A 13,816-nucleotide genomic window follows, 5' to 3' on the forward strand; every position below is an offset into this window, starting at 1 on the left:
TTTAGTGCAGGATTTTGGGTCTTGTTCGGGTGGCATTTGGTCGTGGAATATTGAAATTAGGAGACCCTTGTTTGTGTGGGAGTTCAACATTTGGGAGCAGTTTATGGAGGTCATAAATAGGGCTTCCAGTTCCTCCTGTTCTGCCGATTCTCTCCAATGGACAGTTTCCTCCGACAACAGTTACCATTTGTTTATCTATATATCGCACTGTCTGGCTCCAAATCGAACCCTATTTGGAAGTTCGTTTGGTCTATTTTAGCCCCTCCTCAAGTCGAAGCTTTTGTTTGGATGGTTATCCATGGCAGAATTCCAACGTTCATCGAGCTCCTCAAGCGGGGTATCAATCTAAGAGCTTCTTCTCGCTGTGTTTTCTGCTGAAATGTTGATGAATCTATTTCTCATCTTTTTCTTCATTGTGATCTCTCTTGGAGTGTGTGGGTTAGATGGTGGGGGCTTTGGAATATCCACTTCTTGGTTCCGGTTGATATTCGAACTTCTATTACTCAGTGGATCAATTCTCCGGTTCCTAAGTTCTCCAAGCCGATTAGGAATTTAGCTTTGTTTGGTTTTATCTGGACAATCTGGTTGTGTAGGAATGATGCATCCTTTAATAACAAAGCTTCTTCCTCTGCCCAGCTGTTCGATTCTGCATTGTTGAGAATTGGTTTTTGGGCGAAGAATTTATCGCCACTATCTGTGTTGTCGGCTCAAGATTTCGTTCGAAAGCCATCCATTATTAGATCACTGGAATTCGGCTAAACTCACGATATAATGCACTCAAAATAAATAATTCACGAAATAACGTTCTCCCAACATTATTTGCTGAAATAGGGCGAAATCAACAGTGTGGCCGTAGGTCGCCATGCCTTCCAGGCGACCTACGATGGGACATGCACAACCCAACCATAGGTCGCCATGCACTCCCAGCGACCTTCTAGGTCGCCATGCACGCCCGGCGACCAAGGAGGTCGCCATGCACTCGGGGAGACCAAGGATTCATGCATGGGGAGATCGTGCCATGCACTCGGGGCTCGGTTCATGCATGGGGCACTCGAGGCGACCAAGGATGACCAAGGAACGGTTCATGCATGGGGCACTCGGGGCGACCAAGGATCGGTTCATGCATGGGAAGAATGGGGAGATCGTGCATGTGTAGGTCGCCATGGAGTCCCGGCAAGGTCGCGAGCAGGCGAGCATGCAGCAGGGGATGTCGCCGCGAGTGCATGGCGACCTCCTTGGTCGCCGGGCGTGCATGGCGACCTAGGAGGTCGCTGGGAGTGCATGGCGACCTACGGCCACTGTTGATTTCGCCCTATTTCAGCAAATAATATTAGGAGAACGTTATTTCGTGAATTATTTATTTTAAGTGCATTATTTTGTGAGTTTACCCCTGGAATTCACTTGCTGATTGTCTTCCTCGTGATTGCATGGCTTTTCATCGAGTGTTTTGCTGCTGTTGTGCGTTGTAGCTAACCGGTTCCATGTTATAGGTTTACACATTCATGCAAGGAGGGGTTTTTTTTGTCTCTGTCTTATTTTTATGCTCTCCTCGAATCTGCTATGTAGGGACTAGGGAGTAGCAGCTGCTTTCGGCGCGGTTACTCTTTTTCGGGGATTTTTTAACGAGGCCTGTTACTTCTTTAAAAAAAATTGTTGCTTCAAAATTAAAATTCTCTTGTGATATTTAGGGAAACATGAACTTTAAGGTATGAATGAAAGCCACAGACAAGTAAAAGGGTCGAATGTCAAGCTTAATATTAAGACAATGCTCCCTTTAAGACCCCACCAGAATTTATATTAACCAAATGCATTCACAAATATTGCAAATAGAAATAAATATAAGATAAAACGTAATTCGTGGGTCCAAAATTATCAATACCCCTTTGGCTTCATCTTGACTTGTTGAATATTTCATACTAATTTGCAAATCAGCAAATTAATTTGTATAAACTTAAGTAATTCGTGGGTCCAAAATCTATTCTGGCCAGGTCTTGCCTTTGAGGGAAGATGGTCCTAGCAATGGTGGGCAAATGATTTAGAAGAAAATGGTTATGTCCCGTGGAAGATACATTAAGGATTTAGAACAGGTATGTATTTTTCTTAAAAATTAATTTTTTTTAAAATAATTATTTATTTTAATGATTATATATACCCTAAAATTTTATCTATATTTATTTCATATAAAAATTTATATAATTAATATATATTTTTATTTAAAAAAAAATTAATTCGTCACTTATTATATCGGCGAGCACAAGCTAAATTACCCATCACTTTTCCTTTTGAGTTGTTCACGTGCAAGCTTGATTTCCATTTTGTCTCCTTTCACATGCGAGGGGGGCCACCGCTCTGCCACATCTTTCGCTTTTTCCACTCCTCTGTTATAAATAATATGGAGTACGATTAAAACATATAAATAGAATTTCAAATAGATGTGCACTATTGTAAACAACTTTAATTTAACATTTTTTTTTATAAATTTTAATGATATTACTTGTATTTGTCCCAATAAATTAAGCACGTTATAAATAAAATAATTAACACTAATACTTGTTCTCTTTCTTATTTTTGAACTAAATTAGACTTGGATATAAGTAAAACAAATTAAAAACATATTTTTATTCACTATGGTCATACTATTCTTTATTTTTCTCTCCTATAAATATCTAGGCTTAAGTATAACCTACGATATTTCCCGAATGTTTCTGTGCCTAACATTATTATTTTAAGTATGTAATTTTAAATGTGGTTAGTTTTCTCAGTTAAGTGATATATGTTATATTTTAGTAATTTTAAAATTTTAAGTAAAATTAAAATTATATATTGTTAAAAAAATATACAAAAAAATCTAAAATAACCTCAAAACTGTGAAAACTTTCATTTTAACTTCTAAACCTACATCGGTCGCCGTCTTTTATTATTGATGAAGCTCTACCTGACTTCACCTACTCCCAACGATCAATAGTCCTATGAAATCGCGATCGATCTACTTTTTGTACCTCATGAAACTTATGATGAAAATCGCGATCAAACATGATTGCGACGACTAATGGACGAAAACTACGACGACGTATGATTAGAAGGATGACAGAGACTAAGTCGTCGGCGATGGTCGTAGTCGAAAAAAGCGACGGCGGTAGGTTAGTGTTAAGATTTAGATTTTTTATGAATTTAGGTTTTTTTCGTAATCTAAGAGAAATTAGAATTTTATAAAAATAATAATGTTTTTAATTAAAAAAACAAAATATGTGATAAGTGTCACCTAATAAATAAAACTAATGACAATTACAGCCCGAACATCTAAAGTAATAACGTTTGTAACGTTAGATACTATGATCATTCAAAAAATACTATAGACATATATTCATAAAAAACGATATAATTTAGATACTTATTTTATAATTAAACAAAATATATATAGAGGGATTGGTTATGTCACGATTTATAAAGTCTGTTGTTGGACCACCACAGTCCAATAATTTGCTAATTCAAGGAAAACGACCTCCTGTTAAAAAATAATTTTACCTAATGTATTAAGAGATAATTATAATAATATCTTCTATATATATTTTTAATTAAATCTTTATTTTTATTATAAAAAAGTAATATTTTTTATAAATATATTATTTTGGATTGGATCGAGTTTAGATTTTATCTAAAAAATGCATATTAAGTTCGGGTTGGGTGGAGGGTGTATAATTTTCGGGTCAACTCAAATTGACTGGAAACTCGACCCACACCTGTCCCTACCAAAATCCCTATCAAACCCGACCTATTGTCATTCCTAAATTTGAATTGAAATTTTCATTATTTAAAATTAATAAATAATAATATATGAAAAATAAAATTTAAATTTAACACCATACTAATTTCATAATTAAGACACTTGTAAAGGAACAGATTTGTATAAGAAAGAAAAAGATATCAAGTAAGAAATTTTAATCATCAGATTTAAAATTTATTAACTATTTTTATATTTATTAAAATTGATCGCTTGATCGTGTAGTTGTTTTTACTCTAAGAATTTCATTTAAAATATTACGAAAATCTCAAGTTGCTATATTTAAGGTCTATTTTCATATGATTTTATTAAGTAGTCTCAGTTATTAAAGTAAGTATTGTTCGTTTTAGATATCCTAAATTTGAACAATTACACATGCATGAATTGATATGTAAGTATTATCCATGATTAAAAATAAATAAATACTATCATATAGTCATTTGATATGATTAAAAATTTTATTTTTACGTCGAAGATAAAAAAATATAATTATTCATAAAAATTTAATATAATTGAATTAAACTTAAGACGTAATCAGAAGCTATAATACTAGCAAATATAAAAAGAATCTAAAGAGGGAGAAAAGTAAAAAAAACTGAGAAATGGATTAACTGTAAATAAAAAATTAAATATCATCTTATAATAATTTAATACGATTAAAAATTTTAATTTTATGTTAAAGATAAAAATATATAATTATTCATTAATTTTAATATAATTGAATTAAACTTAAGACATAATCAAAAGCCATAATACTAGAAAATATAAGAACAATATAAAGAGGGAGTAAAGTAAAAAATAAAAATTTGAGAAATGGATTAACAGGATAAGTTGTTGATATCAGTGTTGGATATTATCGTTGATATTTAGTGCCGGATATATTGAGGGATTGATGGGTACGTATTTATCTTAAAATTTAATTTTTTTACAGTTAATTATTTAATTTATTAATGATTGTTTAATTAATTATTTTATTAATAATATATATTACGATATTTAACTTATATTCACCTTATTTAAAAAATTTTATATACACACCTATAAAAATGTTTTTAAATCCGTAACTAGTAAGTGAGATACAACAGGGTGAGAACATACTCAACTTAAAATCTAAATTTTTTATATTAATAATTTATTTTATTCATAATATTAAGTCTTAAAATTTTGTTTATATCTCTACTCTATAAAAACATTATATTATTTATATATATATATATATATATACCCACTTTAAATAAATATTCTAGGATCCATGACTGGTGACGTGTAAGATTTCCCAAACGTTTACTTTTAGTGTGTTAGGCTCTTAGACTATCCCATCTCATTAATCACTGCTTCTGTTGGTGAGATTTTACTTTCCCTCGCCTAAACATTTCCATCTTATCAAATCAATGATTAAGAGCCGGACACAATTGCATCGTTTCTTTACGTTTTTCAATACCATCAAATCATACAATGAGTAGCCCAGTTTTGAAAGCTCCACTCCCCACGGCAAGACGTTTTTCCCGATAAATTACCGGTGATCGATATATTTACAGATCTAACAACGATTATATTATATTTTTTGATTTAATATCTATAACAGTAAAGCGTGGTCTTTGAACCGCGTTATACGCTGATTTGACATCACGTGGGTATAACGCATTCTTGATCCATGATATACCTAGGTATTTGACACGTGGGGTATAACGTGGTGCAGGAGGCGCTATACCCCTAAATACCCACCCCTCCACGTCTCAATCCTCCCTATAAATACCCCCATCCTTAATCACTTTTATCACACTAAATTCTCTCAAATTCTCTAAATTTCTATCAAATATTCTATTTTTTTAAGGTATATTTTATAATATTTTTACTATTATGTATTTAATTTATTTAAGTATTTTACTTTATTTAATATTTTACTAATATGATTCTTTTGCAGATATATAATGGAAGGCAGTCTACTTCGTTCGGATGAAAATCATATATCTCTACTCTTTGCTGATACGGTAACATTTTAACGTTTTAATTTAATTTAAATTATTATTAATAATTAGTTGATTTATTTAATGCATGATTATTAGATTAAGAATTAAATATCTCGACAATTTGCTGATATGGTAACATTTTAACGTTTTAATTTAATTTAAATTATTAGTAATAATTAGTTGATTTATTTAATACATGATTATTAGATTAAGAATTAATTTTTGTAATTATTTATTTTTAGGAGAAGAACCGTGTATTAGATCTTTTTATTAAGAATCTTAAGTTAGTGATACCCAACCATGTCTTGCCGTACTTTGTAGAGGCTGGATTCGATTACATAGGTAGATATCAGGATCACTGTAAGATAGAGCCAGACCTGATTTCTACCTTAGTAGAGCGCTGGAGGACGGAGACCCACACATTCCATCTTCCGTGCGGACAGTGCACGATCACCCTTGAGGATGTTTCTATGCACCTGGGGCTTCCGGTGGATGGAGATGTGATATCGGGGATAGCTTCCGGTTCTTGGCCTAATTTGTGTCGGGATAGTCTAGGACGTGTCCCGGAAAATTTTATCGGAGGTATGATATCGTTAAATTGGTTAGATGCCAATTTTCGGGAGTTGAGCGCAAACGCCTCTGAGGATGAGGTTAAGATGTATACACGGGCATGCATACTGCAGCTGATATGAGGGTTGCTGATGCCGGACAAATCGTGCAACCTAGTTCACTGCATGTGGTTGCGACATCTTAGCGACTTTCGTCTCGCCAGATCATTCAGTTGGGGCTCGACAGTTTTGGCTTTGTTGTACAGGGAGATGTGTGGAGCCACTGACTACAGGCGTAATGCTATCGGCGGAAGTCTCCTACTGCTGCAATCTTGGGCATGGTATCGATTGCCTTTTTTATGTCCCGTTGTGAAGAACTCATTCGTATTTCCACTACTTCTGAGGTAATTATAAAATTGATTTTGTATATTAATAATTTTATACAGCGTATAACATAATTTTTTCCTTGAATAGGTGATCTACTGATAGGAAAAATCATCAGGAGCTACCCGATGATTTAGAAAAAATTACGGTACTAATCGATCAGAAGGCTGGCACACATGTATGAATTTTAATGTTTAAAAATTGATTTTAGATTATAGTTATATAATTAGATTATTATTTTGATAAAAATTATATATTATTTGTTTTAGTTTGAATGGGTGACATATTCTACTGATGATGTGAGGGCGGTGATCCCACCTGAGTTGAGGGGTCCATCAGATGTTTGGATGGCAATGGTCCCTCTGATATGTTATGAGACCGTCGAGTGGCACTCCACTGATCGCATGCTCCGGCAGTTTGGTTGTTTTCAACCAATTCCGGAAGCACCTCACAATATGGACGAGTTGCATAGCTTAGATAGACGTGGCAAGACAGATACATATTGGCTGGTGAGGCATCATGAGTGGGTCGTGTTGTGGGAGGATCGACATCGGCACCTTCCACGTAGAGAGCCCATTTTTATTGACTTCTTGATGTATGCTGAGGATTATTATGAGTGGTTCAACAGTAACGGGAAACCATTTCTACTTCCCGAGGATGCACGAGGGCAGACCTTTCCACGACGTCGAAAGAGACGTTCACCGACACAGCACCATCGTCCTCCGACTTGTGGACAGAGAGCAGGTGCTTCCGGTTCATCCTCAGCTGCACCAGCAGGACCTTCCCAGCAGCCACCGCAGCTATATATGATGCCGCCATCACCTTTCCATTACCAGATGACGCCGCCGCCGCATTCACCTGGTTTATGACCCCGCCACCGTCACAGATGACCCCTCCTGGAGGCTATTGTGGGTCTATGTTTGCAGATCTGACTTGAGGTTCATATGCTGGATATTTGGCGGGTTCAGCCTCATCACCCATGGCCGCAGCACAGACACCTCCTATACAGTTTTCACACTCAGCGATGTCTGGGTTTTCCCAATTTTCGCAGGCCGGTGGAATAGTCAGTAATACACATCCAGTGTCTTTATTCTATGGACGTGATTCATCGTCATCAACTCCTCATCAACCTAATGCACATGCTCAGGACGACGACGATGACAGTGAGGAGTGAGAACCAGTGATACAAAGAAATCCTCCTCGAGACCGACAACCACCGCCCTGCGGAACACATTCGCTACGCATGTATCGATATATTTTTTATTATATTTGTATTTACTTTATTTTGTTTAATTGTAATTTTTTATTATTTCTCATTTAATACTTACTTTATTTTGTTAAATTTGTTGGACTTTTTTTTTAATATTATTTCAGTTAATTTTGTTTATTACCATTTAATATCAGTTATTGTAATTTGGTTATCATTTATCATTTAATTCTTATTGTAAGTTTGTTGTATTTAAATACCTAATTGTTATTAGTTTGATAAAATTTAATGATTGTGTTCGTTTTTTTAATCTTCATCAGTAATTATCGAATGACATTAACTTGAAGTAAATGCAAATTAAAATACAAGAATTATTATTTGATAAACAAATACATCATTTCCTCATCAATTATTACTTGATGACAACAGAAGTGGACATGTTTTTCTAGTGTGTCATGGGTTTCTACAATGGCCACATCTTCTGTCTTGTCTAGATCTTTCTCGAATATCCATATCGTAATGAATTCGATTGGATTTTGAACGACTACGCTCCCTCAATAAACTCAGATTTGGTACAATCGGAAGTCAATCTTGAACCTCATCAGGGTCATTGTCATTACCTATGGGAAAAACTCAAATTCGTATACCTTAAAAACTTCAGATAATAGGTATACGGGATCCACAAAATGGTTATAGTCTTGACGTGTATGCGAGCAAGTTGCTATCACATGAGAGCATGGATACTTCAGAGCTTGAAAAAACCCACAGTCGCACGTTCTGTCCCTTAGATTTACTCTTAACGACACAACTTCAATCCCTTAAAGAAGTCGCGGTAACTCTGTGACACGAAACATTTTATGCCTTCCAGAGAAGCTTGTTACAGACATTCCATTTGATGCATCATTTTTTTTTCTGTAGATCTGCAACTAATATAGGGTGATAGACATGACCGCCTTGCATCCAGGTTTGAGCTTGTCCCCCAAGCTTCGCAAGAAGTGCCCCCAAACGAAAATATATAGTTTTTACCAAAGCCGCTACAGGTAAGTGACGTGCACCCTTTAAGGTTGAATTGATTGCCTCAGCCAAGTTGGTCGTCATGTGTCCATATCGATATCCACCATCATATGCGTTCGTCCACATTTTTTTATCGATGAGGCTGATGTAATCGTATCCTTCCTCGTTCGCCCACAAATCTTGAAGCATTGATTCAAACGTTCGAGGAAGTAGTTCGTATCCTGATCAAAAAATATATAACTTACTAACTTGCTTTCTTTGCAAAATTAAAATGATCAAAAAATGTATAACTTATTAACTTGCTTTAACTTACCCATGCGCACAATTAATTGACGCTCATCATTCTTCTTGTACCTTATATGATAGTTCGCAACAATGTGTCGGAGACAATACCTATGTTGGACAAAGGGTGGTTGCCACATTGGACCCAAAGACTCAATTGCTGCTTTGATCCCAGCTTCGCGATCTGAAATGACAAATTTTTTCTCTCATGATAACATGTGCACAAAAATTTTGGAGGAAAAAAGCCCAAGAATCTGTATTTTCTCCTTCGACAAGAGCAAAAGCAACAGGAAGAATGTTGCGATTGCCATCTTGGACAACTGCCAATAATAAAACTTGCTTGTATTTTCCATACAAGAAAGTCCCGTCGATCTGGACTACAAGCTTGCAGTATTTGGCAACATTAACGCACTGTGAGTAACTCCAAAAAACCCGATAGAATTAGCTTTGATCGCGAAGAACTCGATCATTATGGTATGCGTAGGAGGTTTCGAAGTCCACAATTGTCCCAGGATTCAACGTCCGCACCAGCCTAAACCAACCTGGAAGTTCGTTGTAAGATGCATCCCATTCGCCATGAAGTTTGACAATGGCATTTTGTTTTATCAACAAAGCTTTTTTATAGGAGACAGTGTACCCTTACTGCAATTGTATAGATAAATCAACACTGCAACAGCTATTTGAGAGCTTTCTTTTACCATGGGCATGATGGTTTGGCATATCACTTCAGAGTCCAAGTTGGGATGATCTTGGTTGACCTCTCCAGCACAACATGTGTGATGATCGTTATATACTGTTTGTTTTCATATGTTGTTTTTTCTCTTCCTTTTCGATACGCGAACCATCCAAATGCATTCGTTTTCACTTCGGGCATAGTAGCATACATATTTTTCGATCGTGGATCGGTTGACTCTGGACTGAACAGAATTACGGATATTGTAATTTTTTATAGTCATCACCGCTTCTTTGCTTGAGAACTCCATGCCTAAAGATAACTCACCATTATTTATTAACGAGTAATATCCATAGTCACCGAGATGAGGCATATCCGCAAATTTTGGCCCGTACATTGCACCATAATCAGCTTCATACATGTGTGCAGGAGGGTCAGTTTGTGCCATATTTCCTGGAACTTCATCATCATCAGAGTTGAATTGCGGTGATTCTGGGTGAATGAATAGTCCAGTCTCAGCACCATCCGCACCAGGCTCACGAAGCGGTTCTTCTGGTGGAGATGATGGTTACTCCATGCTTTCCACATTTAGGTTGAAGAGCCTACTACTTGCACGCCTTCCCCTTGAACTATAAGTCATATCGACATTGAGATCGAAAAAGCTCGCTGTCGAATGCCCCCCTGGAGCTTAAAGCCATCGTGTCAAATGGAAACTGCACAGATGGTTGCGTCGATGACATCTCCATATGATCAAATAAATTTGCAAATGAATGTCTTCCCCTTGAACTGGACGCTGTGTTGTCATACGGATTGTTTGTGGACCCATCTCGGTACATATCGTAAGGAGTTGCGGATGAATATCTCCCCATTACGGCATTAAAATCATTACACATTACTGTAGTCGAGCTGTTAACTTGATCAACTTGTTCAGCCAGCCCATAGTGCGAGCTTAAAGATTGACCCCGTACAGCACGTACTTGAACAAAATTTGTATACATCTCAATAGCGGCGTCTGAATAATTACTTTAAGCTTCAACCATCATTTGAACATCATCATTGTTTGAAAGTTCGAACGCTGTATAAGTTAATGGCAACAATGATGTTGAAAATCTGTACTACAACGACGACATTCTTCTACTACTTCCAACATGAATATTCCTTGAAATCTTCGTTATCAGCTCCTCAAGAGTTATATTTCTCTTGAATGATATTTTAACACTCTCATTTGATACGAAAATAACGCCGGTTTCATCTTTTCGAATTTCACCATCATAATAAACAATAGATGAAAGTCGCGTCATTCATTGAGTTTAAAAGTGCGGCAATATTATATATGTAAAAAAAATAACTGAAACAAACCTGATTAAATAAATTATATATGAACGAAAATATAACACAATAAATTTTTTACACATCAACGTAAATAATTTAAATAATATAATTTTATATTATTATCTGCACCGCAAAACTATTTCATCGTATGCTCCCGCTTTTCAATTTTACAAACATAAAAATTAATTGAAAATAATTAGTATAATATTTTTTCAAATAATGATAATAAACAATAAGTATAATTAAAAAATTTTAACAAAATTACTTTATAACGAAAAATCGCACGAACTTCTAAATAAAATATGAAAAGATTGCCAGAATTATTACTCGTTGACGAAATTGTTGTATTAATTTATAAGTTGAGAAGAGAGATGCGAGGAGATGTAAGAACCGGAGGAGTGTATTTATAAACATATAAGGTGCGATACCTGCACCGCGGTATATGTAATTATTATATAACACGAATCAAAAACCGCGTTAAATATAATTTTGATACGCGTATAGCGTTACCCCTGATCCGCACTATACCCCTGCATGACGTATAGCGTGGAACAGGAGTCGCGTTATACCCCACGTGTAACCAAATCAACGTATAACGCTGTACAGAAAATGTGCTATACTCTACGTGCTTCCAAATCAACATATACCTCGATTTAAGAGACGCACTTTACTACTAGGGTGTTAAATTAAAAAATATAATCTAATCAATATTACATAATAAATATACCGATCACCAGTGATTTTTCGAAAAAAAATACCCCATGGAAAATTTATATTAAAAACTCAAAAAAAATTATTAGATGACTCCTATCCAGAATTATTTGGAAAAAATGACTCAAAATACCTCGCATTATATAAAATACGTTTATCTGCTCGAATGCTACATGGTAAACCTTAGTCCCATGCTTGCCTTTTTGTTTACGTGGAGAAAGAGGTTTCAATAGGCTTTTACTATACAACATATGTTTAGTTTTTAAAAGTATACCATGAACTAAAACTTTTACTAACAGTGGATTCAAAGTTCAAAATCAGAACATCAGATTAATCTCTCTGTCAATGAAGACCAAAATTTTAGTTTGTAGCAGACAGAGAATCTAATTAATAAATATCCCAGGAAGGTGGATCCCGCCACCTGTTCTTTTGATCCATTTCAAGAAGCAGGTGACAAAGTCCACCCCCTAAAAACATTGTCACCAAAACAGTCTAAAACTTAGATAAGAACCAAACTGAACCCCAACCAGAACTGAACAAAAGAGCTTTAAAGGAAAAAACCCAACACTGTTTTGTTCCCCTTAAGTACCCCTTGTCAAGTCGCAAGCAATTTTGATTTGGAATTAATACAGCTACAACCTATAACTCTTCCAATTACAGTTTCTTCCACTGATTGCTTTGAGCCATCACGAGCTGGGTTGAACCTTACAGGCTGAAAGTCTTCACTGGGAAACCCCATCCTCTCAAAGTGCTTCACCAGTTGTTCAATGCCCTGGTGAATAATGATCATTCACCAATCACAAGTGTGTTAAATAGAACAATGTTTCTAATATACAGATTGCATATATACCTGGAGTTTAGCACAACATATTTGACGAATCTTGTTGGACTTGAAACAGTCCCAACGTGTATCGTGCCATTCATCATAAAACTTCCTCGCAGCTACCGGGTTTGTGAAGTTTACAAAACCGTAGCCCTTGCTTGACTTGGTACTGCAACAAAGGTGAAGACGACAAATAGTATTCCACATCGCAAGCAATGTATATGTGTGTGACTGTGTTACTGTAAAATGGAGTAATAGAAAGAAGATTTAATTTGGTGACATACTAGAAGTCTATAGGAAGATACAAGAAATCAAACGCTGACAACGAAGGTTCCTCATCACATGCGTCGCCATTCTGTGACTTTGCCTCGTGATTTGAAAGCATGCAATGTTGCTCAAGAAAATCCTTCAACATCTCTCGTCTACAAAGAACCCAAAACACACAGTTCATCAGAGCACCAAATGCCAACAGCTGAAATGTTTGAAATGCATTGTAGCAGTATGACATGAGTACACAATACAAAGAACCAAAGAATCTTACGTGTATCTGATGGGAATGTTCTTCAACATGATCGTTGTTTCCTTTCCATCAGATTTAAGTGGAATCAATGGATGTTTCTCGCTTCTCTTACCATCAGTCCAATCTTGAACCTTCTCTCCATTGCTACGCTTAGCCATCCATTCTTTCTTGCGAGCTACTCGAGTACTGTCATCAGCTCTCAAACACCCTTCTTTCCTATGTCTTTTATCCTTCAAATGATGCTTACCTCTATACAAACCCATCTTATCCTTCAAAGGTTCCACCATCGAATACACCGGTTCAGCCACCGGCGAAACAGACATCTCTGGGGACCAAAACTGGGGCTCAACCTCAAGTTGATAGTGTGTAAATGGTGGAGCTGAGAAAGCAAGGGGATATTGGACAGATGATAGAAGTGGTGTAAATATGGGAAAACCAGGAGCTGAAACCAGATTATAATTTGCTGGAAAAAACTCGGGGGCTTCTGGATTTAAGCTCGAGTATTTGAACTCCATGTTCAGAGGAAAACTGTAATTAGTACTCACCGCCATTTTCAACTGTGATTGCAAAG

The 13,816-nt window shown here is 35.9% G+C and overlaps 1 protein-coding gene across 1 annotated transcript; it reads right to left on the minus strand.

Annotated features, from left to right (window-relative positions):
• Positions 1 to 12,289: 12,289 nt before the first annotated feature.
• LOC120160577 lies at positions 12,290 to 13,796 on the minus strand. Its single transcript, XM_039170963.1, has 5 exons — positions 13,267 to 13,796; positions 13,010 to 13,147; positions 12,753 to 12,894; positions 12,533 to 12,674; positions 12,290 to 12,369 (listed from the first exon to the last, which is right to left on the minus strand). The coding sequence occupies exons 1-5, from the start codon at positions 13,794 to 13,796 to the stop codon at positions 12,290 to 12,292; spliced, it is 1,032 nt and encodes a 343-aa protein (XP_039026894.1).
• Between the last annotated feature and the right edge of the window lie 20 nt (positions 13,797 to 13,816).

This window comes from Hibiscus syriacus, unplaced genomic scaffold (genome assembly GCF_006381635.1).
Source record: "Hibiscus syriacus cultivar Baekdansim isolate YM2019G1 unplaced genomic scaffold, ASM638163v2 tig00111392_pilon, whole genome shotgun sequence".
Taxonomy (NCBI): Eukaryota; Viridiplantae; Streptophyta; class Magnoliopsida; order Malvales; family Malvaceae; genus Hibiscus; species Hibiscus syriacus.